The 14,128-nt window shown below is 44.5% G+C and overlaps 1 protein-coding gene across 4 annotated transcripts in view; it reads right to left on the bottom strand.

The window, feature by feature from the left end:
• Window positions 1–6,337, bottom strand: part of ACTR3B (actin related protein 3B) — a 43,938-nt gene extending 37,601 nt beyond the window's left edge. For 3 of the 4 annotated variants that reach the window (XM_034759980.1, XM_034759979.1, XM_034759981.1), the window contains exon 1: window positions 6,142–6,337. In XM_034759980.1, the coding sequence (XP_034615871.1) occupies window positions 6,142–6,185 (44 nt within the window). In that variant the 5' untranslated portion in view covers window positions 6,186–6,337. The remainder of the gene's footprint in view (window positions 1–6,141) is intronic. The other variant, XM_034759982.1, reaches the window with a different exon arrangement.
• Between the last annotated feature and the right edge of the window lie 7,791 nt (window positions 6,338–14,128).

The following is a 14,128-nucleotide window of genomic DNA, read 5'->3' as shown; positions in this document are numbered from 1 at the left end:
TGTTGCCCAGTGCAGCAGTCTGGGAGCTGACCTTGTCTATCAAAACCGAGGCAAAAAAAGCATTGAGTACTTCAGCTTTTTCCACATCATCTGTCACTACGTTGCCTTCCCCATACAGTAAGGGTCCCATACTTTCCCTGACCACCTTCTTGTTACTAACATTCCTGTAGAAATCCTTCTTGTTATCCTTCACATCCCTTGCTAGCTGCAACTCCATTTAATCACAAATGGTCCTACTTCAACATATTGAGACAACTGTCCAACAGACTGAAAGTTAGAACAAAATATGTATAAGTTTCAGGAAGCTTTAAATTATTCAGGATCAGTTTCTCTAAAATAAACACTGACCCAAATTCAGAGAGAGTCTAAATTGGTGTAATTTACACCTCCTTCACACTCCCAGAGCACATAACTTGGACTCCTCCATACTTACTAGACTCATCTGACTTGCCAAATTACAACTTAATATGAAAAAAAATCATGTTTCAAGAACCTCTTTGGACTGGAGTTTGAAACAGCTTTTTCCCCCAAATGATGCATCAGAGGGGGCCTGTAGGGTAACTTAGAATGCTCAACAAAAATGCCCAGCTCACTATCTTGCAGGCTTACTAATGTCCTTGACTGAATTTCTCTGCTAAAGATCGTATGGATCTTGAGGCATAGGTTTCTGATTAAGACAATCATCGCAAGACAATAACTTTGGATATTTTATTTCTTCTTCACATAGGACTGAGAAGACAACAAAGTCATGGTAATTTCCTCAAAACCTCAGTTCTTTTACTCTTATTTTTTCTGAATTTTCAGTTTATTCCTTGCTTTTTTTCTCCTCTATTACAGGATAGTAGAATAATGCTAATGCAATGTCCTGTGATCTGTAAATTAAGGAATAAATCCTGCAGATGCTTATAATTCCATCTTAATTTCACAAAAATTACAGCATTTATTGCCAATGAGATAGAAGCCTATTGGAAACTCTCCTGAGCATACATAATAGCTGAGAAACCATTTAAGAGGATCAAGATGCTTTTTTAAAAAGGCATTTAAAGGACCACTGTTATTAAAAGTCACACTTTTGCCTGAAAGTATAACCTGACAAGTAACCCTTAAGATTAATAGAACAAAGACATTAGAAAAAGTATATTACATGCACAGGAAGAGAACTGGATAAATTCATGGTGGTTAAGTCCATTAATGGCTATTAGCCAGGATGGGTAATGAATGGTGTCCCTAGCCTCTGTTTGTCAGAGGATGGAGATGGATGGCAGGAGAGAGATCACTTGATCATTGCCTGTTGGTCCACTCCCTCTGGGGCACCTGGCATTGGCCACTGTCAGTAGACAGGATACTGGGCTAGATGGACCTTTGGTCTGACCCGGTACGGCCGTTCTTATATTCTTATGAATAGATACCTTTTTTCAGTTATTTAGTTTGGATATAATCAATATTACTGATTCCCACATAGGTTTAATCAGTTTTCTTGTGTGAGTAGAGAAAAACTTTTTAAAAATAGGAAAAAGTGATTGTAAAGATGACAGGAGGACTCAGAAATGGATACAGCACCCTGAACTACTTTTAACTCATTTTTTTAAAATGACTATATTTCCGATTCAAATTCCAACCCAGGAATTGGCTTTTGGAGCATAACACTTAAAGCTATATAATCTAGAAATATAAATGCTTAAACTCGGGTGGCTGACTTTATCCACCTCAATACATGGCTCACCGATGTTGCTTTCACTTTTATAGTAGTAAAGTTAAAACTCAAAGATAAACCTTGCTGTTGAAGCTTTCAAATTCTTTTCAGTTCTTGATGCTTTTTGGTTCAGGTCTTATGGATACAACAGTTCTGGCAATTTTAAACAAGTTTTAGAGTCTGTGATAGTTATTAAACTGTTACTTAATGCCAAAAGCCTTCGTGAATGCCTTGCTAAAGCAGCTCCCACCCAGGCTGCTTCAGCAAGGCATTGTAAGGCACCTAAGGCTACAAGGTAGGGGTCACAGAGCCCCCCACTAGTCTGAATTGTACTCTGGTATGTCACATCCCCCACTGCAGAAGAGTAAACTAATATCAGTGCAGGATTTCCATACAAAAGTTTGAGTTCCTTGTATTTTCTGAGAGATTATGGTCAACACTGCTCATATATTCCCCAACTTTTTGAGAAGCACTAAAAAAGAAGAGCGAGTAGAGATCAAATAAATGCTTAAATAGGGTTAACGGAGGAAATAATATAATGTTGGTGTATTATGGCTGTTCAAAGATTATTATGGAGTGGCAGTAGACACTTCGGTAATTAGAGGTGTATCTGAATTTCCATTTTAAGCCCAATTTTGGACTACCACTTCTTCCCCAAAAAATCCACAAACAATGGAATATCTGCCTTGAAGCTGACAAATGAGATTGGGCTAAAGAAGGATATTTTTAACAAATGTGAAGTGAATTAAAAAAGGGGGTCCAGAATTATCGCACATGCAAAACGGAGGTAAAGTTTTCTAACTTCCCACACACACATACTTTGTTGCAAAACTGTATAAGATACAGATTTATTTATTTTTTAAACAGATTACTGGGTCTATCTAGTAGCAATCTAATACACATAACTAAAGATTAGGCAATAAAACTAGTTTTGAAAGTTGACAACAATTTCAATAGTGTCAGAAAGGCAAATCCGGTCTAATGGTCTTAAAATAGATCGACCTTTTCCAGGTGGAGATTGATGTGAACATGTAAACTGATCACTAAGTAAAATCATCCATGGAGAAAGGATGATTTCGTCCACCAAAAATGAAGTTAGTCAGACAAGCTGTTTGCAACCTAAGACATTTTAAAAAGCAGTGGTCACCCCAGATAAAAAAAATACTTCATACCACATCTTTGTTTGCAAATGAAGATGGAGAAATAATTAAAATTGTTTTTTAGATTCATCTTTCTGACAGGGGAGATATGCATCCCTGTTCTGCTGTCATGATAAGTTCCCAGCTAGCCCACTATCCCCACTTCCTGCACACCCTATAATTCCATGTGTCCGCCAGTTAAGCAACTCTCCGAGACACGGTATGTTTCCTATGTACAAACCTCCTAGTAGGCCTACTTACATGAGAAGAACAAAGGTTAATGCATAGACAAAGCATCAGATTTCAGTGTCAGAGATATGCATGTAGGAGAAAATACAAAATCAATCCTTGTGGTGCACATTTTCAGGACTCAAGATGCAAAAAAGGAAAAGCATGTCTCCAGAGCAGAATAAAGGTAGTTTGGCAAATTTAATTATGAATATCCATACCTCCAAATATTTCAGGTTCTTCTAACTTTAACCTTCACTCTGAGTTCCCCAGGGAAGGCCTGGGAGGGTGGGGGGAGAGATTGTTTTTCATGTTAACCAACTATTTTGTTCTAGTAAGGACTTTTATCCTTCAGTTATTGTTATGCACTCCCAAACATCTGTATTTTTAAGTTTTTCCTTGGGAATTTGAATGAATTATCTGAAGCATATCCCAGGGGTGGCCAACATGTGGCTCTTTTACCATTAAAGTGCAGCTCATGGAGCCCCCCACGCCTCTGTCCATTCTCCACCTACCAGACTGGATGGGGAGGAGCTTGGGACCTCTGCCTTGCAGGAGGGTGGTCTTCTGCGCAGCAGGGAGGAGTGTCTCGGGGCTTCAGCAGGAGTGGGGCTGAAGCCCTGAGCTCAGTCAGGCACCTCCTGCAGGGCTGAAGCCCCAAGCCCCAGCAGGTGTGCCCCGGCTCTCAAACTTCTGAAGATTGTCGTGTTCAGCTTGGAGAGTCAGTAAGTTTGGCCACCCCGGCATATCCCTTTGTAATTACTTCTATCATTTGTCTATAATCACCTTCAATCATTCCACAAAATAAGACAGTCTTCAATACATACAATGGGAACATTCTAGAGACTATCAATGAGTCACAAGCTATTTCTTGATATTAACACTACGATTGGCCCTTGCCTGGCTTGTTCCGGTATTTGTTCCCATTCCTTCCTGATTTAATCTTGTTCATCTTGGATTTAAAATCCCTTTGCTGAAAAATCTTTTCCATCTGAGAGCAGACTACAAGCCAACCAAATGTTAGTAAATTTAGGACACTGCCCTGTCTTATTTGAATTAAGATGAGGTGGAAGCAAGGACTGGGAAATCACAGGCATTACTTTTTTCAGATATGGTCTGATTGAAGATTTTCTGGGGAATCCCCTATAATTTAATCCCTATACACCAGATCAACTAATAGCAATCTCTTCATTTACCTTGAATTATTACTCTCTCAAACCATGTGCTTGGTCATTTTTCAATAACTGGCAGGTGGTTTGTCTCCTCATTCAGTTGTTTCGTATAACAACTGATCAGATGTACCTCACCTGTAAAGTCTGAAATGGTGAGGTCTTGGAATCACTCCTCAAACAGAAAACAAAAAGTTTTGTGTCCTGCCAAAGAGAGCTATTATATTTAATGCATTTTCTGGATTTTATGGTGCTACTTTTCTGAGGGATCCACTCTGAGACTTCCACAGATCTCCATCGAAGAGAAAACACTCTTTAGGTCAATCTGGTAGGAAATATTTCTGTAACACTAACACTTCTCTAGGGCACAACTCATTTCAAGTAAATCAGAGTGAGAATCACCAATTGCCCAAAGGAATCTAGAACAGAGGCAGAACTATGTGCAGAATGGAAGAGATAAAGTACTCCATCCCACTGATGTCGGAGAATACTGGACTACTGGAACCCTCAACGGGGACTGTGGACTATACCATACCTGCCTTGAGAGGGCCATAATAAATTTGTGACAGACTGGTGTACATATAGGTGAGATTTATTTTAAGTTTTGCTGGAGAAGTAACTAATCCAATTTGAGGTACTTAAAGATGTACATGAATGTATGGCATCCTCCTACGGAAGAACTCACAGCAACTCCACATCAATGGTGGTAGGAGCTCTGGTGAGCTCACCTATCAGTCTCTAAACAAAAAAAAAATTCTTAGCTTTTATGACTGAGAACATAATTTTCCAAAAGTAAAACAAATACAACCAATGCAATATTGTCTTCCTGACTCTGCTGGGAGACTGATCTCAGAGCACAGCTTGAGTAGCCAAGGTGTTCGCTGGATAGTTCCTTGGGGGACAAGATCTCCTCCTTTCCTCAGAGCACTCAGGCAGTGAAGCTACTATATGTTTGCTACTCCAGCCTCAGGTTAAAGTAGCTTCTGTGCCTTCCACCCATGACACATAACAGGAATGGCCAATAAACCTCAGCAGAAAGATAGTAGTTCCACAAGATGAGCTTCTGTGGCCAAAGAAAAGTGATAGGATCTGTTCCTCAGAGAGGCAACCTGCCTCCTTTCACATCTATGGGCTGTGAGCGCTGAAGCTGCTGTGTTCATTTTATCCTCCAATGAAGTGCTTATCTAGAACTTTCCCGAAGTTTCATCCATCTCCCACTCATCATCACAGGCAGCAGGTAAGATAAAGTCCCAGAATGACTTGGAAAGACTGGGAGAAGATGCCCAATACCCAGAAAATACTATCAGCATAAAACAGCCAGCTTCCCAACTGCGATCCCTTTGCTAACTTAGTCATTTTGAGTAATTAATTCACATTTTAACCATGATCCCTTAAAAACATTAAAGACCTTTACCAAAAATTAACGCAAGAGTTGTAGGGTTGTGGTGCCATGGAGGACATCTGCAGGGGGAGGGAGGGTGTGTGAGAGTCTCCAGGCTATGGGATAGGGAGCTAGAAGTGATTTCCCAGGGGACAGAGGGAGGATGCCTCCCGGGGATTAGGGGCACCGGCTCCCAGCAGGGAAGGGAAGCAGAAGAGATGGTTCCCTGGGAGAATGGGCAGGACGGTAGAGGAGATTCCCCAAGGGCAGAGAGAAGATGGTGCCCCTGCGGAGGAAAGAGGGGCTGGGTCCCCAAGGGTACAGGGGGGCGAGGCCGGGGTGGGGCGTCGTGGGGAGCGGGAGCAGCGGGCGGGCCGGGGGAGCCCGTTCCCGGGGGGCTGGGGGAGGGAGCTGCGGGCGGGCCGGGGGAGCCCGTTCCCGGGGGGCTGAGGGGAGGGAGCTGCGGGCGGGCCGGGGGAGCCCGTTCCCGGGGGGGGGACTGCGGGGCGGGCCGGTCCTGCCCGCACTTACCCGGTGCCTCCGTCTATCACACACGGGGGCAGGAAGCTCGCCATGCTGGGAGGCGGCACCACGGACCCTACACAACCATCCAGGCCGCCGAGGCTGAGACGGCCCCGGCCGCTGCCTGCCACCGCCGGCTCGCGCGGCCCTCACTGCATCGGCGCAGGAGACCCGGGCACCATGCCGCTGCCGGCTGACAGCGCCGGCTTCAGGACGCATGCGCCGCGCTCGCCCACGCCACGTGACCCGGCTTCCCCCTCGGGGGCCTGCCCGCTGGGAGGGCCCCGCCCCCATAGTCCCCAGGCAGCGCTGCGGGCCAATCTCACGCGTCCGCCCCTCCCCGCGCCCCACGCCCAGCGGGCTGCGCAGCGCCCCCCAGCGCCAGGGAGGGAAAGACAGAGCCACCCTCTCCTCTGCACTTTACAGGCCACCCCTTAACTGGGAGCCTAGTGGCCGGCCTGCCACCCTCTACCGGCCATGTCATGTAAGGACCAAGGTGCATCTGATCCGATCACAAGCATCTTTTTCAAGCTGTTAGCTCTGCAAAGGATGCAGTAGGGATGTGGAGTTTCCTGTGACTGTAACGTTATGGGTGCCGACCCAGTTCAAAATAAACTCTGCCGCCTTTTGCATTTTTCAGTCAATATGAGGTTTCAAACTCAGTTTCTGTCATAGCCACTAACCCTTTATTAAATCATAAAAATCTTGTCCTGTCTTTCTTTAGGTGTAGGTGGGTACCCTACAGTACAACACTCTCCAATTGAACCCACAGTATCTTAATCACGTAGGGTGACCAGATGTCCCGATTTTATAGGAACAGTTCCAATTTTGGGGTCTTTTTCCTATATAGGTTCCTATTACACCACCACCATCCCTGTCCCAATTTTTCACATTTGCTGTCTGGACATCCTAATCACAGGTGGTATTTGGCACACTAAGAAAAGTATAACACGTTCCAAAGCAGTCTCATCTTCCATGCAAAGATCTCAAGCTTGAAACAAAAATGATTAATTAAGTTTCAACACCCTGGTCAACTAGGGGGTTATTAGCCACCACTTCACAAATGGGGAAATGTCTTATACCTGTGACTTACCCATGATCATATTGCAAGACTGATAGAGCTAGAACCCACATTTTTCTGACTCCTACTCTCAATGCTTAACCACAAGACCCACCTCCTTCTGGTAAGAGTATGGTTTTCTATCACCCTCTCTTCAACCTCCAACTCCTTATGCAAAGGCTCACCTATTAAGAAAATTGGGGTTTGTATTTAAAAAAACAAAAAAAGTTGCTCTCCAAGTTGTAGGAATTCCATATGTTCAGGCTGATAACAAAAAATACACTATGCGTGTGGCTTGTTCAGTCACTTAACACAGACTGAGTTTAAACAATTACAGCAACTATAGCACCTTGGTGAAGACGCTACCTATATTAACAGGAGGGGTTCTCCCATTGGCATATCCCTCCCTGACAGGCAGTAGCTACACTGATGGGAGAACTCTCCCGTCGTCTTAGCGCTGTTTATACCAGGGTTTAGGCTGGTTTAACTGAATTGCTCAGGGATGTGGATTTTTCACATCTCAGATTATATAGTTATACCAACCTAATGTCCTCATGTAGACCAGGCCTGAGAGTATGCACTTGGTATGCTTGCTCGTGCCATTTTTCTCACACATGTTGGAAGATATGCTCATCCACCATGACATGATGGAAGCCAGCCAAATTTAGTTTGCTGGGAGGGCTGTTTTAGCAATTTAAGCAGTCAGTATAAAATATCTATACTCCAGAACTACAGATTCAAAGCCTGATAGGGATCACCCAGCCTCCTTTGAAAGTAGTCCAAGGCATTGATTAAAGATCAAATAATATGAGAATAGGGATTTGTCCTACTTCATTGACTAAAATTTTCTCTCCCTCACACTGTTGTGCAATATATGGTGCAGGGCTGAGAAAAAGCTGTTACGCACCCATATGGGCACCTCTATATAGATACTATCCTTTTCTCTAGAATCTCAGCACTCTTTTTTTTTTTTTAAGTAAAACTCTAACTGTTACGTTTGTCGAGAAAAACTTCAAAAATGTGAACCAAATATAACTGATATAGAGATGAGTCAGCAGAAAGTCTGGAACAACTGTGTCATTGATCTGTGACAATTTAAACCAGCTGAGGATCTGCCCCATGAGCTCTGAGTGGTATGAGCTGCCTCATTCATCTCAAAGAGGTATTTTCCAGTGGCAACAATTTAAATGCCAACATTGTTAACTATTTAATTCCTCATGGAAGAATGGAGAGGGAATATCTCTGGTTTGGACAATTTACTGTAAGTTAAGTCTTCTTTTGGTGCCCCAAGGGGCCAGGATTTGGGAGATACCACTGCTTCCCCTCCCTATCAAAGAGCCAAGACCAAGGGCCTGTAGAGCCCATGGTTATATGCATAGATACACAGATTTTAAGGCCAGAAGGGACCATTTTGATCATCTAGTCTGACCTCTTGCATAACACAGGACATAAAATTTTACCTAGTATTCAAACTGCACCAAGGAGGAGCCAGATTTAAAAGAGGAACCAAGCAGCACAGACTATCATATTTTGAATATCTTCAAATCTACTGTGTGTGTTGTCTCATGTTTGCAACTCACAGGATGGAGCTATTCTAAATAGGCTCTTATACAATCCTCACCACTGTAGTATCTGAGTGTCTTCCAACAGAGTATTAAATCACATGACTAACATTTCTCATGTATTCTTTGTTCTTTCTTTTATCCTCTTCTCAGAGGGAGAATTGTGTGTGTAGTGTAGTGTTTTGTACACACTGGTCTGTGTTTATATTAGAGAAGGCAGGATGAAGAAGTGTACATTGCACTTGGAGCAGAAAGTCATGAGGTTACTGATGATCTTTAGTTCCCGTGGGCATTTGTTTCACAGTTTTAGACCAGCCCTCAACAAAGCTTTGTCTCCTACACAAACAAGATTTATCCTTATAGTAGAAAGTTCCATTGTACCTGAGGAGGGAAGTTGTCAACAACAATCTTCATCCTGGAGCTTTAGGCAATCTTTTAGATATGCTGGGACCAGGCCATTTAATACTTTGAAGAGAAGGACCAAGACCTTGAATTTGACTCAATATTCTGTAGGAAGCCAGTGAAGAGAACAGAGAACAGGTCTGATGTGTTGCTGAGGCGATGCACTACAGCATTATGTACCAGCTGGAGTCTCCAAAGGGCTGATGATTTCCTGCCCAGGTATATTGCATAGCTGTAATCCCATGATGAGGTGATGAAGGCTTTTATAACTGAGGCCAGGTGCCCAAATGCCAGGAAGAGATGGAGTCTTCTAGCCACCAGAGATGGTAGATAGGGTTACTCAGGAATGCTGTTATGTGAGAACTTAGCAGCACCCAGCAATCCAAGAGTACTCCTAAACTAAGGACGGAATTGACTAGTTGTGGGCAGGGCCGGTTCTAGGCACCAGCACTCCAAGCATGTGCTTGAGGCGGCACTTTCCAAGGGGCGGCACTCCGCCCCCTTCATTTTGTGTGTGTGTGTGCTTGGGATAGCAAAAAGCTGGGAGCCGGCCCTGGCCAGAGCCCTGCCACTGAGGAGCCAGAGCATCATCCCCTCGAGCCGAGCCCGGGCTGCGGCGGCAAGAGGGGCTCCCGGAGTGTGTGAGGAGCCGGGGAGGGAGGGAAGCAGGGCCCGGGATGCAGGGAGGGAGGAGGGGTCCTGCTGCCGCTGCTGCTCTGAGTCTCCCCAGGGCGGCGTGGAGTTTCCCCGTCCGAGTGGGCTGTGCAGGGTGCTGCTGGTCTGGGCAGGGGGCGCCGATCCCGGTTCGTGCGCTGATGGGTCGAGTGGCTGGGCAGCCCGAGCTGCCAGGGAGCTGCCCCCTCCTGCCCCCAGACCCAGCCCGCCACGCACCCCCCCCCCCCCCCCTCAGCCCCACGCTGCTTGCTCCAGACCCCCACAGCACCAGGGGTGGAGAGAGGCAGAGCCCGGCTCTGAGCAGGGCAGCAGGGGATACTGCCCCGCCAGGGGACCCCCGCAGCTCGGGCACCTGGGGGTCAGTGTCCATCCTCTTGGCTCTGCCTGCACGGGGCTGGGGAAGCAGCTGTCAGAGTCTGCCATTCGCAGCCTCTTCACTTGTACCTCCCCCCATTGCTCCTTCGCCGCACCCCTTCCCCTTGTACTCTCCCTTTACCCGCACCTCTCCCCTTGTACCCTCCCCCAGCCCTCTCCTCCCGCACCTCCCCCTTCCCCTACACCTCTTCTCCCGCAACCCTCCTGATACCCCCTCTCCTCCTCCGCGAGTACATCACACCTCACTTCTCTGCCAGTGTAGAGCCCCCAAGCACCCCCACACCCACTCCTCTGCCTGAACCCTCTTTACTAGATCCCCATCTCTTTCCGGGTACAAGGTTTGAGAGTTAGTCCCTATGCCTTCCATGTGCATTTGGAGCATTAAAGATGGGGTGATGGGGGGGGCAGATTTATACTAAAGTGAAATAAAAGTAGGAGAAACGGTTTGATCCCCACTGCAAGTGTAAACGGGGATTGCTGTGGTGAATAAGGAAGTCACATTTGGGGGGGGAGCCCAGGGCTGGGGCTGGGGGCGGCAAAAAACCTAGAGACGGACCTGGTTGTGGGTGTGTACTTTCAAATAAAGGAGACTGTACTGTGGCTGCAAACCCTTCAAAATGTTTTCCTCTGCCCACAAATATAACCTCTGTCTTGCTTGGGTTCATGCAGCTGTTCTTCATCCATGAACTGATCTCATCCAACCACTATGCCATTTTGGTCACAATAGTGTGGTCAGGTGTGGTTAAGGATAGCTCAAATTGTGTGTCATCTCCATATTGCTGGCTGTGAGTTCATGTCACCTGACCAGTTTAGCTGCATGGAGATGTTGAATAGGACTAGGAAGAGAATTGATCCTTGTGGGACTCCACAAGCAAGGGATCTAGTGGCAAAGGTGCAATTTCCCATCACTGCTGTTTGGGTGCATCCTTCTAGAAAGGAGTCACACCACTTTAGTGCATTCCAATGGACCCTGGACCCCGCTCAGGTGGGACAGCAGAATCTAGATGCGATAGGCTGGAAGAGTACTATCCCTGAGGCTATGTGCTGACTGACTGCTACTCTCCAAAAAGCAACAGAGAGTCCTGTGGCACCTTTAAAACTAACAGATGTATTGGAGCATAAGCTTTCGTGGGTGAATACCCACTTCCAATACACGTTCCAATACATGTTCCAAGACTAATACATCTGTTAGTCTTAAAGGTGCCACAGGACTCTCTGTTGCTTTTTACAGATCCAGACTAACACGGCTACCCCTCTGATACTTGACTACTCTTCAAAAAAACAATTAAAGCAGAGTACTACAAAAAAACAGAGAGAAAACTATAATAAAAAAATCTGGACTAAAGGCATCTTGGCATTGATTATTTACACTTTGTTCTAGCAAGTACAGGGTGACAATCCAATTCTGGTAGACATTATCAGATCCATTACTTTCAAGTCATTTATGCCATACCCTCCATTTTCACTGATCTGACCAGCAAAGGACCATATTTTTTTCCTTAGTCACAAAGATTCGATTGCAGCTTCGGCTGGTACAGACTTTTTGTTTTCTTGGTAGCAAAAAATAAAGATAACAAACAAAAAAATTCAAGAAGTGGGTACACAAAAGACAAAGTTATATTCCTGATCAGCTGAAATATGATGTCAGTTTGGAGACATAATTGCAGATATTGTGCAGCTGTCATCATACAATTATTAGGAAAGGTTGTCAATGGTACGGTGTACCACTCTTGCAGGGATGGAGCAGATTCTGGTATTTTCCAGTCAGTGGAAATGCAATTGCTGGGAAAACTGATCTTTCCTCAGAGCTGCTGATTGAAAAAGCAGCAAGACAGCATAAGTAGCAATGCAAGTAGACACCTGTAGAGTACAGATCATGTTGTTGGAGATTTTCTTTCTTCATATCTATCCATCTACCTATAAATTGCCATAGTGGAGCAGACCAATGCTCCATGTTGTCCATATCCTCTCTCAGACAGTGGCCAATGTGACGCGTTGTCACACCCGGGGTGCAGTCTGGGAGCTGTGGGAACCGCTGTGGGCTCTGACTCCCCAGATGGGAAGGCCTCTCTCACACTGCTTTGCTGGAGATTCAGCCAACCTCACCAGGCCCTGTTCTCACCCAACATGGCAGCAGGTGACACCACTCACCGAATTGGGTTACCTGAGTGCTTTACCTAAGCCACTCAAGGACATAAAGTGAATTTCCCAGCTTCCCAGCTTTGCACTCCTGCTGAAGTATAAACCCAGAATTATACCATTTTACACTTCACAGGGATTTGTACAATGTAAGCTCATTAATATAGTTTGCTTTCCCCTCAATGTGTGAAAGATATGCACAACAAGCTGGTGTTACCCAAGCTGAGATTTTCCCCAGACACTTCACTTAAAGGCACTCTGGTTTAGATAAAACATAAAACAGGTTTATTAACTACAAAAGATAGATTTTAAATGATTATAAGTGATAGCAAACAGATCAAAGCAGATTACCTAGCAAATAAACAAAAATGCAAACTAAATCTAACATACTAGATAGATAGGATTTGAACTGGCAATTTCTCACCCTGACTAATGATACAAGCAGTTCACCAAGTTTCCATACACAGGTTAGAAATCCCTTTAGCCTGGGACCAGCACTCATCCCAGTTCAGTGTTTGTTTCTCAGGTGTTTCCAGGAGTTCTGTGTGGGCAGTGAGGCCCAGAGATGATGTCACACCCCAACTTATATAGCTTTTCCATATGGCAGGAATCCTTTGTTCCAAGCTCAGTTCCCAGTGCAGTTTGTGGAAAAGTACAGGTACAAAAATGGAGTTCAGTGTCATCTCTGGTCACATCCCCTTGCATGGCTTGCTGACTCATAGCACCCATTATCCATAGACTGTCTGGACTGACTGGCTCACCAGGTGGGGGATAAGCTTCTCCTAAGGCCTATTGTTTCCCCTAATGGCCCATTATCTTGAATAGGCCCTTCACTACCAACTGTCTAGACTGGATGCATTTTGCCTAGTGGGTGTCACCCAGGTGTAACCACATTTGAAGTACAGATACATAGTCAATATTCATAACTTCAGATACAAAAATGATACATGCACACAAATAGGATAATCATATTCAGCAAATTATAACTTTTTCAATGATACCTCACAAGACATATCTTGTACCAGATGCATCATAATTATGTTATACTCATATCATAATAATATCATTATGACGAATATGGGGTGTAGTGTCTCAGCCAGGACTTAGATCCTCAAAGGAAGATCCATAAATCTCCTAAACAGGCAATTATGGAATAACCAGCCAATATGGGAAGTTTCTTCCTAACTCTATAACTTTGTAGTTCACTTGTGCCTTGAATCAAGAGGGGTTACATCACTTATACTATTTTTATGCTATTTAATATAACTGTCTTGTTTTCATTATCCTTATAAATGTCTAATACCTTGCTTCAGTAAGGAACTTAAACTGTTTCAATCTTACTGAGCTCTTGGACTCAGTGTCTTATGGTAGCAAATTCTACAGGTAAAAGATCTATTGTGTAATTGTGTAAAAAAGTACTTCCTTTATCACTTTTAAATGTGTTGCCTTTCAGTTGCATTGGATAGTCTTGTGTTATGAGACAGAGTAAATAAAAGCACCTAATTTATTTTTTTGTATGTCTTTCATGATTTTATATACCACTGTCATTACTCATATTTGTCTCATCAGGAATTCAGGGCCCCATTATGCTAGACACTGGCAAACACTTATTAAAATGACAGACCCTACCCCAAAGAACTTTCAGTCTATCTTCATGAACATCTTTCAATGCCTCTATTAATTTTCATTGCCCATTTCTGGATTCCTTCTATTTTTTTCTATAACTTTTTTGAGCTAGGGGCATAGGTGCTGGAACTAGAGGTGCTGGGGGCGCTGCGCCCCC

This window comes from Trachemys scripta, chromosome 2, assembly GCF_013100865.1.
Source record: "Trachemys scripta elegans isolate TJP31775 chromosome 2, CAS_Tse_1.0, whole genome shotgun sequence".
NCBI lineage: Eukaryota > Metazoa > Chordata > Testudines > Emydidae > Trachemys > Trachemys scripta.
Note: the sequence above shows the minus strand (reverse complement) of the source record. Positions and strands in the feature narration are given on the sequence as shown.